At 47.5% G+C, this 18,656-nt stretch overlaps 1 protein-coding gene across 1 annotated transcript in view; it reads left to right on the top strand.

Moving 5' to 3' along the window:
- The first annotated feature begins 228 nt into the window (after window positions 1–228).
- Window positions 229–18,656, top strand: part of PSTPIP2 (proline-serine-threonine phosphatase interacting protein 2) — a 51,449-nt gene continuing 33,021 nt past the window's right edge. Inside the window, exon 1 of the mRNA XM_065406618.1 lies at window positions 229–300. Within this exon, the coding sequence (XP_065262690.1) occupies window positions 229–300 (72 nt within the window). The remainder of the gene's footprint in view (window positions 301–18,656) is intronic.

Genomic DNA, 18,656 nt, shown 5'->3' with positions numbered 1-18,656 from the left:
ATTTTTGATTCTGTGGAGACATTTCCCACGGTAATCACATGTCCCCAAACACCACCCCATGCTGGTGTTTGCCCTGCAGTGCCCCACCTACACGTGTTCCACAGACTGCTCTGCTCTAGAACTACAGAACAGCTGCTCCTTCCTGGTACCTATGGTCCTACCTGTTCCACTGGCTCTGCTAGTTGGGATGGTGCATCAGAGCTGGCAGGTGCTGAGAGACGGAGAGACATGGAGTTCTTTTGGAATAGCTTTGCCCGAATAGAAAAACCTATCTTCAAGGCAATGGCACCCCAGATGCAGGTAAGAATCTTTGGCTGTGTTTGGGGTGGGCGGGGGAAAAGTGTAACGCCCCCTCCACCCCAGCAAAATGAGTGAACTCCAGGGATAGTGACTGATTGATGGTTTTCCAAATGCATTGGTCACCTGTGTCTGGCATGTATCTGAATGATAAAAGGAATGTGCAAAATTAGCCAGTTAGAGACAAGAGTGCCACAAATAGCTACAGGCAGAGGTTCCGGTGGGAGAGTGATTTTGTGGTTATGACACAGGACTTGGAGTTAGGAGATGGGGGTTCTGCTCCTGGCTCTGCCATGTGACCTCAGCCAAATCACTCACCAATTCTCTGCCTCAGTTTCCCCACCTGTTCAGAGGGGGTGATAATACTTATCTACCTCGCAGGGGCAGAGGCAGGTTTTAGGACACATGCAGACCACGGGATCCCACTGCTTTTAGAGACCAAGAAATATCGAGATATATTTCAGCCCCTCTCCTTGTGGAGCCCTGACAGCCTCAACCAATGGGAACTGATCATTTACGATGTTTCTGTGGTTTTCCCTGTAGATCCCCTGTAAGCTACTGAGAGCAAAGGACAACAATGGGCTAATCTCAGCTCAATCACTGACTCCCTCTGTGGCTTTAGTCAAGTCACTTAGCATCTTTGCCTCAGTTTCCCCATATTTAAACCTGTGACGTGGAGACTTACTTTATCTGCCTGTGACAATTAACTAGCTAATGATTGTATAACTCTAGTCATATATATGCTCAAATTCACCAGAATGCGTCCACATTCTCCGGTACCTAGCAGCCCCACAGCCTCAGTTCATTTGGAGGACAGTCCCACAACTAACCTTTCTGAGAGCTGGCAATGATGGGCCGTCCCCAGCTTGTAGCTAGGCTCCACGTAGGCTCGGAAGCTGATGATTATTATTATTGTTTTATGGTGGTGCCTAGAGACGGCAACTGAGATCAGGACCCCATTGTGCCCAGCACTGTACATGCGCCTAGAGAGAGGCAGACCCCACCCTGGCAAGCTTACAATATGCATAGATAAGACAACTGGACTGGGAGAAAGGAAGTACTTAGACCGTAAGCTCTTTGGGGCAGGAACCATCCTTCTGTTGTGTGTTTGTACAGCGTCTAACACAATGGGGCTCTGATCCATGCCAGGGGCTCCTAGGCGCTATGGTAACATAAATCAGTAATAATATTGTTATCCCCATTTTACACTGAGAGAATAAGTGACTGGTCCAAGGTCACACAGGATGTCTGTGGCTGAACAGGGAACTGAACCTAGGTCTCCTGAGTCCCAGGCCAGTGCCTTAAGCACAAAACCATCTGTGCTAGGAAGGGTGTGTCTACCCCGTTTGATACGTCAGTTAAGTTTTGAGAAGCCCTAAAGGCTTCTCTGGATATGATAAGTACGAAAATCTATTTCAGGTTCTCCTCCTCCTGGCAGCAGAGGGAGCTCTGCCTGTGATCATGGTTCCCAAGAACCATTGGCTTTGTCCATCTGTGTGAAAAATTGTTCTGTGGGCCTAAGGCTGGCTCTGCAAACTCTGCAAGCAGTGAGGCTAAGTCCATGAATGCTCCCAGAGCACTAGTAGATTCTTGGATGGGTACAAGTGCTCTTTCATTGTACACCCCCAAAGCTTGAGACAACATACGTGGAGAGTCATTATTCCATCGCTCTTGGGACAGGAATTAGGGAACCTCATGAGTTAATAGTTTTCATGCTGTTATTACTGAGCATGGAACGTTATCTCTTCAAACATACTTCATGGTGGGCAGCCTTTTGTTCTCTCAAAGAGGCCAATCATACATCGGCATGTTAAACTGTACATATATCCCTTCCCTAAGGATGCTGCAGACACTCAAACTGTATCAGAGGAGAAAGAAACCCCATTAGGAGGAATTAATCAGATTGGTGCCTGCCATTGTCACATTTAAAAACAGACAAATCTCTATGCATGGAGGACTGACCTGACCCAAAGCTTTCCTTATCTTTACCCTGAATAGAAAGGGAGACTAATGGATTTAATTATCATTCTCAACAGCCCCGCTTCCTGTTCCAGCTCTGAATCACAGGGTTATGTGACATAGAGCAGGAACCTGTTTTATTTTTCTCATCAACAGCAGAGTTATTCTTAGTAACTTGACAGGGCGGATTCATTGAAGCAACAGCCAGGTCTTTCTGCTTTTGTGGGATGTTAATGAACAAATGACATTGCTAATTGTTATGTAGCTACTTAAAGCCTGTAATGAACAACCCGGAGTGCTCATTCCTCCTTCCACATGGTGTTCTCCGCTCCCGCCTCTTCATGCACGTTATTACCAGCGTGTGGCAGCTGAGCTACTGTTGCCGCTCCAGGATGGAATGGCAAGCGCTGCTCAAGTATTTATGACTACTATGTCATCTTCAAGTGGCTGGCCCAGAAATCATAAGAAATTACAAGCTCCCTCTCCTCTTCTAGATAGAAGCCTTGGTATTTTGGGGCTGAATGGTGTGATGTCCATCTAGCATTGGGCAAATCTTGGTGGTTTCAGTTTGCATGGGGTCCCCAGCTCCAGCTCACACTCCTTGCTTTTGTGTCCTGCAAAGGACTAGAGATGATCCTTTGACGTTTTCAAGTAGAAGGGCCTATTTCCTCCAAGCTTTCTACTTGGGTTTAGATGGCACCTCACAACAACAACACAGGATGCATATTGACACGCTTTCATTCTGAAGGATCCCAACACAATTTGCAAGCTAAGGTCTGGATGATTCCATGCAGAGGGGACCCCTTACTCACGTGGAAAATATGGATAGCTGCCTTTATAGCAGAATCTTCCCCCATCCTGGGAGCTGGTGGTATACCCTCCAGGGCTGGGGATATGTGCATCATCGCCCCTACTAACCTGCTGTCCTTTGAAAAGTAAATACAGTCTATGCAGCCATATTAAGTAGTTGACATGAACAGTGTTGCCAGGAAGCTGGAAATGGCTAGGGTCCCTGGAGCCAATGCAGCCACATGGGGCCTTTGCACACAATGACGTGGCCTCCAGCAGATTCTCATTTTACCTCTAGATCGTTCCTCATGGGGACAACACTCTCCCGCCGTGGAGTGATTTGGGTTTACCTTGTTAGTTACAGTGTGTAATAAACCACGTAGACAGCTGCACATGGACATTGCAATGTTAACCCAGGCTCTTACCCAGGCTTTAGCCCAACCCTCCCATCCACACACAAAAACTGTGTACCTGGATTGGGAGGTGCTTTAAACCTGGGCTGATCTTATGGGAGCATAGATTAGAACCCAGGCTCTGCTTCAACTTGGGCTGGAACCTGCCCACTTTGCAGTGTGGATGTAGGATAAATCACTTCAGTGCTGATAGTCCTCCAATGCCTTACCATGGTGCCTTCTGAATAGTTCTCTCACTATTGAGTGGGAAAGATTCCTGGAGTGTCTCAGCACAAAGAACCATGGGCTGTAACCTCCAGCAACACATGGGGGAGTGCAGAAACAGTGAGGACACAGTAATGCCGGTAGTATGACTTTGCAGTATGGCTGCTCAGACTCAGGCGAGGTTAAAACTCAGGTGCCAATTGCCCAAGTTAACTTAACCCGAATGAGATCTGGCACCTTCTTTTGCCTCTTTGTGGGAAGAAGCATTAGTAACTGACTGACAGCAAATATTACCCTAGGATACGCTGATTTTCTGCAGGTTTTGGTTATCCAGTGGCTGAAAAGCAGCCATGAGACTGACTAATTCTAGGCTGTGTTTGATTAGTCAGATGTCAGTAAATGGACCTGCAGGTTCACGTCAGAAGGTTCTTGCTGGCAGCAGTGCTTATTACTAAAGCAAGGCGTTGGCTCTATGGAAAATAATCAGATGCATGCAGGGAAAGCAGCACTGTCTAGCGATTAGTAGGATAAAGCTTGGGTTCTCATCCTGGAAATGCTCCTAGCTCACTGTGTGACACTAGGGTCAAAGGTCCCCCATAGATTGCCCTACTGAGAGGGACTCTGTCCTCCCTTAGGCTCAAAAGTGGGCACTAATTTTGGGTGTCCAACTTGAGACATCATTAAAGAGTCTGATTTTCTGAGGTGATGAGCAATCCTAGGGCGAGGTTTCCGGTCTACTGGAGGTCAGACTAGATGATCACAATGAACCCTCCTGCCTTGGAATCCATTAATGATCTAATCGGAGGGGAAATTCACACACCCCTTGTGGGAATGCTGTACAGCCAATTGCACTGAACTAATTGTGCCCTCTGCCTGTTGGCACACATGCAATGAAACTGTGCCTACACCCCAGGGATTCTTTAAAGAAACTCTGATTATTTGCTATTTTGGTACTGAGGGGGAGGGATAGCTCAGTGGTTTGAGCATTAGCCTACTAAATCCAGGGTTGTGAGTTCACTCTTTGAGGGGGCCATTTAGGGATCTGGGGGGCAAAAAAAAAAAATCATCTGTCAGGGGACAGTACTTGGTCCCACTACTGAAGGCAGCAGACTGGACTCAATAACCTTTGGTCCAGTCTAGTTCTATGAGATAGGTATATCTCCATATATTATTTATTTGATGGTGGTTACCAGTGGGCAGTGATTACTGGTGGTGTTTTCCCCTCTTTCTCTTGGTATTTCCATTCTGCCCTTGAGTTACTCCTCACCCTCACCCCCTTGATTCAGCCCTGCAAATAACTGTGTGTGTTACAGATCATTAACTTGGAAAGGCCAAGGCCCATCCAGAACCAGTCGTGGGCACTGAGCAATTGAAAAATCTGGCCCCACATCATTCTTGACCATGTTCTTTGCCTCATAATGCTTTACAGCTGCAAAGGGTTGTACATGCATTAGCAATTTAACATATGATTATTATTAATCATACTGCCTAGCTCTTACAGCTATTTTCATCAGTAGCTCTCAGAGCACTTTACAAAGGAGGTCAGTATCATTAATTATCTCCATTTTTAGATGGGGAAACTGAGGCACAGAGATGTCAAGTATCAGGGGGTAGCCGTGTTAGTCTGTATCTACAAAAACAACAAGGAGTCTGGTGGCACCTTAAAGACTAACAGATTTATTTGGGCATAAGCTTTCATGGGTAAAAAGAGAGTCACTTGCCTGAGGTCACCCTGCAGTCCAGCTGGGATTAGAGTCCTGGTCCCCTAAACCCCAGCCCAGTGCTCACTCCGCTAGGCCACACTGATTTGGGACAGAGACTTGACCCATGATTTTGTAATCTGCTGCAGTCATTAAGTAGCCTAGGGAGGAAACATCCAGCCAGGTGTGCACTTGCTGAGCCCTTCACTCCTAAAGCCCAGACTCTCTCCATTCCTTGCCCTTCTTCCCCAAGAAAAGAGCCACTAAAAAGGAAACAAGCCCAGAAATGCAGGGAGGCAGGAGGAAAGTCCTGAAATCCCATGCAGATAATCGCTGGCTTGGCAGGGAGGAGAGGAGAGGAGAAAGCAGGGTGGCTGGTTGCTTGCTTTGGGGTTTAGGACCCAGAGGAGCCAGCGGCAGGCAGCAGGGATTGAGGAGGAACTAAAAAGTTGTCGACTCTCGGTGTGGCTGTCTCTGTGCAGCCTGGGGCGCTGGGGGACTCTGCTGCAGCTCTTCCTGCACCATGAAGGAGACTCTGTTCAAGGGGAACTTCTGGGTGAGAGGGGGAGCTGGCTGGGGCTGGGGGAGAGGTGTTGGGGGGAACAGCTGGCCTGGGGAAAGAGGAGCTGGAATGAAGCCAGCCCCCAATTGGGGTTTTCTGCATTCCCAAGAGCCTTTTTCTCTCTAAGGAGAAGCTTAATTCCCTGGGCTGGAGCTCCCGGCTTGTCCCAGCTTTTCTGATCCTGCTTTCCTTCTGCCTTCCCTCAGCTGGAGTAGGCTGGCTTCTGCTCTGGCTCCAGGACAGCCGCTTTAATGCATGTCATCTTGGAGAACTCTGATGCACAGCAAGAGCGGAGCGCCAGGGTTTATGTGGCTCAGAAAGTAAATAATGTTCATGGTTAAAATTGCCTGCCAGGCAGTAACTGCAGCTGGCTGGTCCTCTGTGGCGTTTGGATACCATATGCAGCAGCTTTCCTTGGACGGGGTGTTCTTCACTTACTGTTTGTGTGGCTTTTGTTGTGTGCTGTCCTGCAGTGGCTGTGTGGCACCCCAGAAGTGGCTGCAGTTCTGTGGTGAGCGACACCATCCCTCTGTGTATGAACTTGGGGTGACATTCTGGCCCCACTGAAAACAATGGGAGTTCTGCTGTTAACTTCCCTGGGGCCAGGATTTCAACCCAAGGGGGGGGGGGGGGCTTGCAGGGTCAAATGCCCCCCCCCCCATTGCCCTGCTGGGAGAGAGAGGGGCTCTGTCCTCCTGCCGGCACCCTGGGCCCCTATCCCTGGCAGCTGGTTCAGGCAGGGAGTGGAAGGGGCAGGATCAGCTGCTATATATATTATATATATATATATATATATATATAGTTATATAGCACTTCTATAGCCCCGATCCTACAAGCTGCTCCGCAAGCCAGGTCCAGCCGCTCCTGTGAGTGTCTCTCCACTGCAGACAGGATGTAGTCAGTTGGGCTTGGTGCAGGGGTCTGCGTGCATGAAGTAACTTGCTGGGACAGGGTAGATGATGGAAACTGACTTTCTGGTCCCTTGACATAGCCTAATCACAGGGGTAGGAACTAGACACTCTTGTGTTTGAGTCTCTGCTCTTACACTAAATTGGTGTGTGTGATCTTTAGGAAAGTCACTTGGGCCTGGATTTCTCCGCTGTCTTTGAGTTCCTTAATTTTTGGGTGCCCAAGTGCTGAGTGGCTATGACTCCAGTGAAAGGCAGTCAGAGCAGTGGGTATGCAGCACCTATGAAAATCCAGGTGCCTGGATCTGGACACCCTAATACTGAGGCACCCAAAATCGGAGGCCACTTCTGAAAATGTCGTCCTTAGCCTTTTGGTGCTGCCATTCCCTAGCTGTAAAATGGGGCTAATGACGCCTCCCCTACCTCACAAGGATGTTCGCCTGACTGAGAAGCACAGAGCAGCCTCCCTGACGTCTGTGCAGGGGTCGGCGGGATTAGCTGAATGTGACTGCTGTGGTTTGCAATGTGAGGTGTAAATGCTGTGAGGTGTTGTAATGGGTCTGTTGTCTCGGTCCGTAGCCTGGCACAATCGGCATGCAAATACAAGGTACATATTAGAAAAAAGTATGAAAATAAGCATTGGTTCGTGCCTCGCCTCTGTTTTTCAGCATAAATGACACCCATTTTTATCTCTGCTGTTTTGTAGACGTGCTACAGAACTTCATCTGTAGGGAAGAAGGTCTGTGAGAGCCAGGGCTGTGTGTTTAAAAAACGAACAGAAAAACAACCTCTGAAAACTGTAAATTCAAGGCCCTTCTTACCTCTAGGATTTTAGAAAGGGTGTGTGGGGGTGTGTGTGTGTGAATGAGCCATCAAGTGCATGTGTAGGGAAAGTATTGGAGAGGTTTGAAAAAACCTGCCTCTGAGCAGTTTGCCTGTCTCTGATGTCATTGTGGACTAAGGGGATGTCTTGACTCAAACTTACTTTGTGGTCATCTACAGTCAAGTTAGCTAGCTTGAGCGACGGTGGCGGGCCTACCGCAAAATAACCCAGATGGGTTGGATTAGCCACACTGAGCAGCTGCATTCCTTCTGCGTTACTCGCTTGAGCATCAGCAGCACTCAAGCTTCCCCACCACCCCCGTGACAGGCCAGCTACCTCAAGTTTAACGCAGCACCTAACCCAAGCTAGAGATTTGTGTGTGTGGACGGGGGTCAGGTTAGGGGCAGTGCTCAAGTTATACCTTGAGCTAGCGCTGCAGTGGTACAGCTCCTCCCAAATAAGTTCTCAGCAGCAACCTCACCTGGCCTCTCCCTTTCCCCCTGCATTTTCAGAGAAGGGGTCAGGGGTTTTGTGGTTAGCAGCCAAGTGCTGTAGGGCAGTGGTTTTCAAACTGCGGGTTGCGACCCTGTCCTGGGTCGTGGAATGGAAGGACTGGGTTGCAGTGGCTCTGGTCAGCACTGCCGACCGGGCCGTTAAAAGTCCCGTCGGCAGTGCTGCCCCGCTAAGGCAGGCTAGTCCCTAACTGTTCTGACACCGCTCTGCGCCCCAGAAGCAGCCAGCAGCAGGTCCGGCTCCTAGGTGGGGGGACCACAGGGCTCCATGCACTGCCCCCTGCCCCGAGCACTGGCTCCACACTCCCATTGGCCAGTTCCCGGCCAATAGGAGCTGGGGGTGGTGGTGCCTGCAGGCGAGAGCCACGCGGAGCCACTTGTGCACCTCTGCCTAGGAGCCGGATCTGCTGCTGGCTGCTTCCGGGGCGCAGCGCGGTCTGCGGTGCCAGGACAGGTGGGAAGCCTGCCTTAGCACCCCCATTGCGCTGCTGACCAGGAGCTGCCGGAGGTAAGCCCCTGCCCCAACCCCCTGTCCCAGCTCTGAGCCTGCCCCAAACCCGGAGTCCCATCCTGCACCCCAAGCCCCTCATCCCTGGCCCCACCCCAGAGCCTGCACCCCTAGCCCCGCATCCCAACCCCCTGCCCCAGCCCAGAGCCCCCCCAAACCTGGAGCCCCCTCCTGCACCCCAAACCCCTCATCCCCAGCCCCATCCCAGAGCCTGCACTCCCAGCCCAGAGCCCTGACCCCTCCTGTAACCCAACCCCCAGCCCAGAGCCCCTCCCACATGAACCCCTCATTCCAGCCCCACCCCGCAGCCCTCACCCCTGCACCCCAACCCTCTGCCCCAGCCCTGAGCCCCTCATCCCCAGCTCTGTTGGGTTACGGGCATCAACAATTTTCGTCAACTGGGTCACCAGAAAAAAAGTTTGGAAACCACTGCTGTAGGAGTGTGTGTGTGTCTCTCATGAGTAATCTTTTGTTTCTTGGAGAAGATCTGTTGCAGTTCAGTTAGGAAGTATCCTAAATGAATAAATCTAATCAATGGAGCTGGTGGGAGCTAGGACTATAAAAGGGTTTAAAAGAGAACTGGATACATTCATGGAGGTTAAGTCCATTAATGGCTATTAGCCAGGATGGGTAAGGAATGGTGTCCCTAGACTCTGTTTGTCAGAGGGTGGAGATGGATGGCAGGAGAGAGATCACTTGATCATTGCCTGTTAGGTTCACTCCCTCTGGGGTACCTGGCATTGGCCACTGTCGGTAGACAGGATACTGGGCTAGATGGACCTTTGGTCTGACCCAGTACGGCCGTTCTTATGTTCTTATGGGAAAGAGAAATAAATTTTGTGAAATCTTTTGAAAGGAATGAAAAGAATTAATTTCATTTGAAATTGCCAGTCAGTTTTTTAAATGAAAATTTCTTGTATTTTCAGGTTTTGAAACAAAGCTTTTTGAAATTTTCAAATACTTTAAAAAACAAAAACAAAAAAAACAACAAAAAAACCCCAACAATTAAAAATTTCATTTGTCAGCAGGGCAAAAACACCTTTTCCTTGCCCTTCTACTAGAATGATGGAGGGCGGGGTATAAAAAGTGAGTATTCTTCCCCCCACCAAAACAAAACCTTCCCCCAAAATTTCAAAACTGTCTGTTTCTATTTTTTTTTTTTTTTTGTAAAATACACACATCTAATTTTGGTTGAAATTTTGTGTGTGTGTGTGGTCAAAAAGATAATTTTCCCTGGTGGGGGGGAAAAAAGTTCATCATCAAATTTTTGATCGGTTCGACTAGCCCACACATGTCAAAATAAAAGACTATAGAATCCCTTATGGCGCATGAGCCTTGTTCATTTGTGAATCATGCAGGGCCTGATCCGGTCAGCACTTATGTCTGTGAGTTAGTCAGACCATGTGGGTGGTACCATGGAATTCAGTGGCACTATTCACACGGGTAAAGTTACCCTCTGGCTACGTCTACAGTGGCACAGCTGAAGTGTTTCAGTGTACACACTCACTGTAGTGACAGGAGTGGTTCTCTCATTCCTGTCATTAATCCACCTCCCTGGGAGGTGGTAGCTAGGTCGACAGAAGAATTCTTCCATCGACCTCGTGCTGTCTATACTGGGGGTTAGGTTGGCATAGCTCAGGGGTGGCCAACCTGAGCCTGAGAAGGAGCCAGAATTTACCCATGTACATTGCCAAAAAGCCACAGTAATATGTCAGCAGCCCCCCATCAGCTCCCCCACCCGCTCCCAATGCCTCTCACCCACCGGCAGCCCTGCCAATCAGCGCCTCCCCCTCTCTCCCCGCACCTCCCGATCAGCTGTTTTGTGGCGTGCAGGAGGTTCTGGAGGGGGAGGAGTGAGGGCATGGCAGGCTCAGGGGAGGGGGCGGGAAGGGGTGGAGTAGGGGCAGGGCCTGTGGCAAAACCAGGGGTTGAGCAGTGAGCACCCCCCCGGCACATTAGAAAGTTGGCACCTGTAGCTCCAGCCCCGGAGTCGGTGCCTATACAAGGAGCCGCATATTAACTTCATGAAGAGCCACAGGTTGGCCATCCCTGGCATGGCTAGAACTCTCAGGGGTGTGGATTTTTCACACCGTTGAGAGACGCAGCTTTGCCGATGTCAGTTTTCAGTGTAGACCGGCCCTCAGTCATATGTGTAGACAGGATCGGGCCCTGATTTGATTCGCATTAGTACTTGCGATTATTAGTCCATTCCACCCTCCTCATCCCCCTCTTTTTTCAAAATGTTCCAGTATATTGCTGACCCCTTTCAGCCTGGTGGGAAGTTTTATTGTGGGTTCTGAACACCTGAATGTCAAAGCTTGTAGTGGACATGCAGCTAGATTCTTAATCCTGCTATTTATGGCACTTTATGAACAGGCCGGAAGAGATGGCTTCTACCCCAGGATGCTTACAGTCTAATATGCGGAGGGTGGTGGAGGGGGGGTTGTTGATGTTTTTGGGTTTGGTTTGGCTTTTTAACTATTTCTATATTTAGGAAGTTTTCACGGGTGTGCATATCCTAGCCATGTAAATATCAGAGCCAATACAGTAATCATTACAACAGTGAGCTTTTGTTTAGAGAAACATTATACAGGACTATAATCACTGGATCTCTTTATTTGACAGGGTGTTAGCAGGCTACACAGTGAGCATCTTTACACTGCCCAGGACGTGTCATTTCTAGTGATTTGATTAAATTGAGTGAAATCTCTGATGACGTATTTAACAAGCCAGGCACATCTCTCAACTGTTAATATTCAAACTAATCAGACGGGTGTGCTGGTTTTTTTTTTTTTGCCGGTGTATGTACGTGGCTTGAGTATTGAATAAATAGTAACCAAATATCTAAGTATCTATTTGTCCTCTGTCTGTTTTGCAGGGTACGTAATTGGTGCATTAATTTTTCAGTGACAGCCACCTTTGTTTGAACCATTCCTCTAGAGTTGGACTATTTTTCTTTTTCCAACCGGAGGCTATCAGAAGCTTATCAGCTACTAGCAGATAAGAGATTAATTCCTCATTTCCTTGTGTGTGACCGTTTCTGGTGGGAAGCCCCAGTAGATTGCCAAAGGATCATTTGGTAATTAATATCCAATAATTTGTGATAGCTGGTTATAAATTGCATTCAGTACCCCCTAATGACTGCAGATGTCCACCATATATGTATAAAATCTCCTCATTTCCCCAACGTTTATCCCCCTAATTTGCAGTTTTTCATTTGGCAAAACTCTCAGCGTAGTAAAGATGACAGGGTTGAGCTGAGGATTAAAGGGTTACAGTGCATTATTATTTATTTGGATTTGTGTTGTGGTAGTACCTAGAAGCATCATTCAAGGATCAGGGCCCCTTTGTGCTAGGCTCACAGGGTGAAAAGACAGTCGGTGCCCCAAAGAGCTTATGATCTAAGTACTAATGACTGTTGATTGGCCAGGACTGCTTGGTGGGGGTGCAGATGGGTTGGGGAGGGGAATGAGTGATGGAAGGAGAAGCCAACAAAGTAAGTTTAAAGAGGGATTTGGTTTTCGGTTCTCCCGACTTGGCTTCAGCAGGGTATCTGTGTATCGTTGCTGTGCTAGCTGTTGCATGCAGCGATAGAGCTCCAACTTCCTCCTTTTAATTTTTTCCTCTTTGTTTACTGAAAAAAGCAAGAGGAAGAAGAGCTTTTCTCCACTAAGCCTACTGACCATCGTTGTGTGAGCGATGAGGATGATACCATGGGAGAGTAAGAACTTCTCTGTCAGGCTGTGTCTGCACTGGGAAACTTGGTAGCTATACTTCTCCACCGGTGTTAGCAAGGGTGGACTCTGTAGGGTAGACCAGCATCATGGCTGGTGGGTAGGAAAGGGTTAACTGGGCGTAGGCAACACATTGGCTAAAAATAACAAAACCAAAGTCTGAGTCCTGTTCCTACTGGAGTTACATTGATGGTAAATTATGACTACAGAATTTTAGTTCAGACCAGTCTGAACCATCACCACTGAATGACAGCAGGTACAGCTGTGGATGCTGACTGTCCAAAGCCACATTCGGATTGGCTGGTGGGGCCTTCTTGATGTCACAGGTGTTCACCAATTTCCAGCTGTACTCAGCTAGGACCTTCTGGTTGATTTATTCAAAAAGTCCCTATGACCGTTGTGGTAAAGGAAGAAAATGTTATGATGCTTCACTGATAAAGAACAGAAGGACAGTGAGTCCTTCAAAGTCACTGTACCTTGTTAACCTAGCTAACCAACTTCCAGTTGATTTTGATTTGAACTGCTTATTTTGTATCCCCATCTGTCTGTCTGCACTGATACTCTGGCGTGACATTAGAATTCAAAGAGCTGCCATAGTAAGTTATTTATGTATTGTTTTCATCTGAAAAATAGCAGCTAGAGGTGTCAGATTAGGTGGATACTATAAATTTACTAGTAAACACAGTTCAGATCATGCAACCATCCCTTGTTACCTGGCCTCACAGTCCCATCCTGTTTCCAGTCTCATCCACTTGCTCCCCTGTCCATATGCTTTTCTTCTCTTCCCCTTTGTTCTTCATGCTTTTTTCTTCACCTCTGTTCTCACAACTCCAAGTATTGTCACTGTAGCTTATAAGCAAACATTTTAAGAGTGCAGCTCCTTCAAGATGCATGAATAACAAACCAACTTGAAAGATGCTGGCTAAGTGCGTGTGATGTGCCCCTCTTGTGGCTAACTTATAGAGGATAAGAGTCTACTACTGCTACCAGCTAATGAAGGCACTCCTTTAGGTCCAGTGGTAGAGGCCTGTGCTTTGAGGGTGAATGTCTCAGGCTTGCTCCTTGCTGGTGGACTTGTGGAGGGGATTGTTGCAAAACCAACCACATGATGTTGTTTTCATTACCCTTCACTCCCACCTTGTTTATCACTTGTCCTGTTAGGTCTAAACTTAGCTTGTAAACTTTATAGGGCAGAGTGGTCTTTTGTCTCTAAAGCGCCATATTCACCACAGGCATTGTAGACATAAGCTGTGTCAGAAATTCTTAGTTATGCTCTTCACTGAGTGACACTCCAAGTCCAGAAGCAAAAGATCAGTTATTAATGCAAAGCTGCCTCTACAAATGGAACATAAATGGAAAAGAAACCTGCTGAAGACAATTTTTTCCCCATCCTTCTATTTCCTGTGGGCCTTTCCTGAAGCAATTGTTGCCAGTTGAGCAAGCAAAGTTTTTGCAACTTGTCATTTTCATCTCATATTGTTAGGCCTGTTCTTTTATTTATTTTTTTATCACTTCCTGAATTTCTGTGCCTGCTTCTTCCCACACCAGTTTCTCTCCCCCCACACCCTGAATATTTCAGGTAATTTGGCAGGCAAAACCCTTGGCTCCTAACTGGACATTAATTATTGTCTTGGGTGCCTGTAGATCAAACCAGCAATAAGAACAATGATTAAATTGCTATAAAACAGACAAAGGAGGACATATTGGAATGCAATCCTGAACCTTGAAAGCCAGGTTTTCGTCCTCTTGCTTTGCATGTATGGAAAAATGCTTTAGAAGGAGATGTTTTCAAATGTGCATAAGTGACTTAGGCTAGGTCTACACTATGGGAGGGGGAGGGTCGACCTAAGATACGCAACTTCAGCTACGTGAATAGCATAACTGAAGTTGCGTATTTTAGGTCGACTTACCTGGCTGTGAGGACGGCGGTGAGTCGACCGCTGCCGCGCCGCCGTCGACTCCGCTTCCGCCTCTTGCCGCGGTGGATTTCCGGAGTGGACGGCAGAGCGATCAGGGATCGATTTTATCGCGTCTTCACTAGACGCGATAAGTCGATCCCCAATAGATCGATTGCTACCCGCCGATCCGGCGGGTAGTGAAGACATGGCCTTAGGAGTCTAACTTTCCAAACAGCTCTGTACACGTGGAATATAGCAGACCTGGATGCTAGGTGCCCTCCAGTCATATTGGTAAATGGCTCCTTGCTGCTTGGAGCCCTTAGTGTGTGTGGTTTTTTTTTTTTTTTTTTTTTTAACTGGCTGGAATGTTAGTTTCCATTTGTTTGGAATCCTGTGCATCTTTTGCAGAATCTGGAAACATCAGCTGCTGCTTTGTCACCTTGAAATTGTTTGTTTAGAGTTTCGGTGGATAACTCTGTAAAGCATTTCTGGGTTTCTGTTAATAGCTCTAGCAGAGAGCGAGGAAGGGTGGTTGAGAGGTGAGAACTGAACGTGTGCTATATTAAGGCTCCCTATATAGATTATACAAGATTTTGTGAAAAAAAAAAAAAAACATTTCCCATCACGTGCTTGTTAGTTTATTTAGGAATTCAGGTCTTATCTGCCCTGGAAGACTTACTGCTGGGAAACTAGTAAAATTGTTTCAAACCAAGGGGCCGAGGGTGAAATCCTGGCTCTATTGAACTCGATGACAAATGACCCATTGGCTTGAATGGGGTAGGGTTTCACCTTGAGTTGAATTATTGAAGGTGGAAGGGATTTATAGTCATGCTTTTTAAAACTGATTTTCACACCCATTAAATTCCAGTGCATAATAAACACAAGGGAGAAAGAACATCATTGTTAAAGATGTACCACCTCTGCCCCTTATTAAGGTGCCGGAGCTCCCAGTACTTATCTCTGAGAGCCCCAGAGGTCCTTTAGTAGAACTAGGGAAGACCAGACTTGACTTCCCTGATAGTTGTAAAGTTTACAAATAACCAAAAAATTCTCCTGTGCCTCCCCCCACCCCACAAACAACAAAAAGCTGTTCAGGGTTCCTTCATTCATTGATAGCCCCCTTCATCCACAAATCCACCTCCTCTTCCGTCTTCCTGTTCCTCTTTGAAACTCTCCTTTGCTGTGACACCTTCCAAAACTTGACTGGTTTTTTTTGTCATATCAGCACTGTATTTAATTTTTTTTAAAAAGCAACATTTGTACAGGAATCAGTCATTGATCACACAGTAATTACAAGAATGGCTGTCATGAGTTAATAGGAAAAAACTAAACATAGGCCAAGCTGCTTTTAAAGTTTACATTGTTAGGCAGCTGGTGGGCTGAGACCACTGCCTGTAGCTTTGTCTCATGGTTTCCTTGTGCTCCCCATCTCTCTCTCTCTGTCTGCACCTGCTCTCTCTTGTCTTAGGGTTTGTCTATGTGCAGACCTGCACTGGTTAAGTTAAAATAGTTAAATCAGTGCAAATCCCGCTGGGACCTCTCTTAGTTCAGTTGCGTGGCTGGCTTTGGTTTAATTTAAACTGGTTCATAACTAACTTCAGATCAAATGGAAACAACCCCACTCTTATAATGGAACAGGAGTGTCCTGCCCAGGGATTTGCACCAGTTTAACTATGCTGGTTTAAATTCACATTTAAGGCTATACTGGCAAAGCCTTATACTTACATGGGGGCAGGGACCATCTTTTTGTTCTGTGTTTGTACCGCACCTAGCACAGTGGGATTATTGCAATAAAAATAAGAATCATAAATAATGAGGTAAAAAAACAAGACCGAGGCACCCTTTGCATGTCACCTTTAAAATAATCATGAGTGACCATAAGAACGGGCCATACTGGGTCAGACCAATCGTCATCTAGCCCAGTATCTTGTCTTCCGACAGTGGCCAACACCAGGTGCTTCAGAGGAGATGGTACGATGAGATTGCCTACAATGGCATCTGGCCCATCGGCGACAGCCAGTAGCAAAAATCCCCAACCGTGGGAGACAGGACACTAGATGGAGAGGGCTCTGAGTTACTACAGAGAATTATTCCGGGTAGTGGTGGGTCTTGTCCACATGCTCGGGGTCTAACTGATCACCATATTTGGGATCAGGAAGGAATTTCCCCCCCCGGTTAAGATTGGCAGAGACCCTGGGGGGGTTTCGCCTTCTTCTGCAGCATGGGGCATGGGTCATTTGTAGGTTTAAACTAGTGTAAATGATGAATTCTTGTAACTTGGTCTTTAAAACATGATTTGAGGACTTCAGTAACTCAGCCAGAGGTTGGGGTCTATTACAGGAGGGGGTGAGGTTCTGTGGCCTGCGATGTGCAGGAGATCAGACTAGGTGATCACGATGGTCTCTTCTGACCTTAAAGACGATGAGTCTATAACAGAACAAGTAATCATTGAGTGATCCATCCCCTGTTGTCCACTCCCAGCTTCTGGCAGTGAAGTGTGGAGTCCCTACTCTCTGCCTTGCTCCATTTTATGTGCCCCCCTTTTCACCCACTCTTCTGTTTCTGGTATGTGACTCTTCTTGACTTTGATCCCCTTTGGCTTTTCAGAGGGGTCGGATTCCTGGATCTGAGCCTGACCGTACAGCTTTGATTCTGGGTTGGATACAAAACCAGACAGAGCTTTTTTTTGTTGGTTTTGGTTCAGAAGCAGCCAAACTATCCTGCAAAAGAGCTCAGGAGACTTGAATCCAGTCTGCATCTGAATTCGGACCCCTAGCGCTAACCTAGTCTGCATCTGTCTTGCCTCTCGTTCTAATATCCAGGGTGTTTTAATCCCTCTAAATGGCTCTATTATATTTTTACAACAAACAGAACAGAGTACGGAGTTGGTGATGATTGGGGGAGGGGTGGGAATGTGTCATAACGAACCATTCAGGAGCTCAGAGGAAAATATTTCTAGCCCTTGTGTCAAATCCTCTTTGAAATGACATACATTATTCATCTGACTTTGCTTCCGCAGATCTCTGTATTCAGCTTGTGAGAAGGGGAATTCTGAGGCTCTCTGCCCCATATAAGGGATGCAGTGGACAGGGCACTGGGCTGAGAACCAGAAGACCTAGGTTCTGTTCCTACCCCTGCCAGCAGCAAACACTCAGATATCAAATGTATATAACCTGCTGTGGCAAAAATCCTGCAGTCCAGAGCTGAACAGTGCTGGAGAGACAGAAACCAGGCCTGAGTGGGGGACCTTCCCATTTCTTATTTCAGTGTCATGTCTCTGTAACGTGCACTGCGGAGTGGAGCTGGTGATAGGTGCTTACTGTTCTGTTTCTGGCATACGTGCAGAGAAGTCCAATAAAAACATAAATCACTCTTGCTGGAAGGTTGCAACATAACACTGTTTGAGAATCCAGATCAAAAACAGACCATAACCAAAACCAGAGAGAGACAAAGCAGGCTACTCCCTAAGGCAGAGAGACACAGCTCACCCCACTGTTTTAGGCTAGCTCTTTCCAGACTGCCTTTGATTGTGTGCTTTCCTACGGAGCCCCCCTCACTGGGAAGCAGGACCAGTAAACCCCTTACTAATTAAGGTGACAGCCTACAATTCCAACATAGTTTTCAAATACACTACCCCTCCATTGCGACTCCAGTCACTCAAAGGAGAGTTCTGGAGACCATCTGTGTCCCAGCCTCAAGGAAGATATTGCAGTCCTTAAAAATAGTGGACTGTTATATTTCCAGTGGGTTAGAAATTCTAGCTCCACTGCATTCTGGCCCCACTAGTGGAACCATATTGCTTTCAGTGAACTCTGCACCGAGCACAAACTCGCAAAACCTCTATCTGCAAAGCCAGAGATGACTTGACCTTATTTAAGTGCAAACAAGTTCAGCACTGAATGAGCTCATGCTCTACAGAGAAACACAATTTCTGTGTAACTTGGTGAACACCTATGGAGCTGGGCCTGGAACTGGGATCCTTTCAGCTATACCCTCCCCCAACCTCTACTATTTGAGAACTCCTCTATAGCAGGTCCCATACCCTCATTGTGGGCTAGCCAGCCACTGGAGGGCTAGCCATCCCTCATAAACCTAGTACAGGGGTGGCCAACCTGTGGCTCCGGAGCCACGTGCGACTCTTCAGAAGTTAATATGTGGCTCCTTGTATAGGCACCGACTCCGGGGCTGAAGCTACAGACGCCAACTTTCCAATGTGCCGGGGGGTGCTCACTGCTCAACCCCTGGCTCTGCCACAGGCCCTGCCCCCACTCCACTCCTTCCTGCCCCCTCCCCGAGCCTGCCATGCCCTCGCTCCCCCCCCCCAGAGCCTCCTGCATGCCACAAAACAG

The sequence above is a fragment of the Emys orbicularis genome, chromosome 6, assembly GCF_028017835.1.
Source record: "Emys orbicularis isolate rEmyOrb1 chromosome 6, rEmyOrb1.hap1, whole genome shotgun sequence".
Lineage (NCBI taxonomy): Eukaryota > Metazoa > Chordata > Testudines > Emydidae > Emys > Emys orbicularis.
Note: the sequence above shows the minus strand (reverse complement) of the source record. Positions and strands in the feature narration are given on the sequence as shown.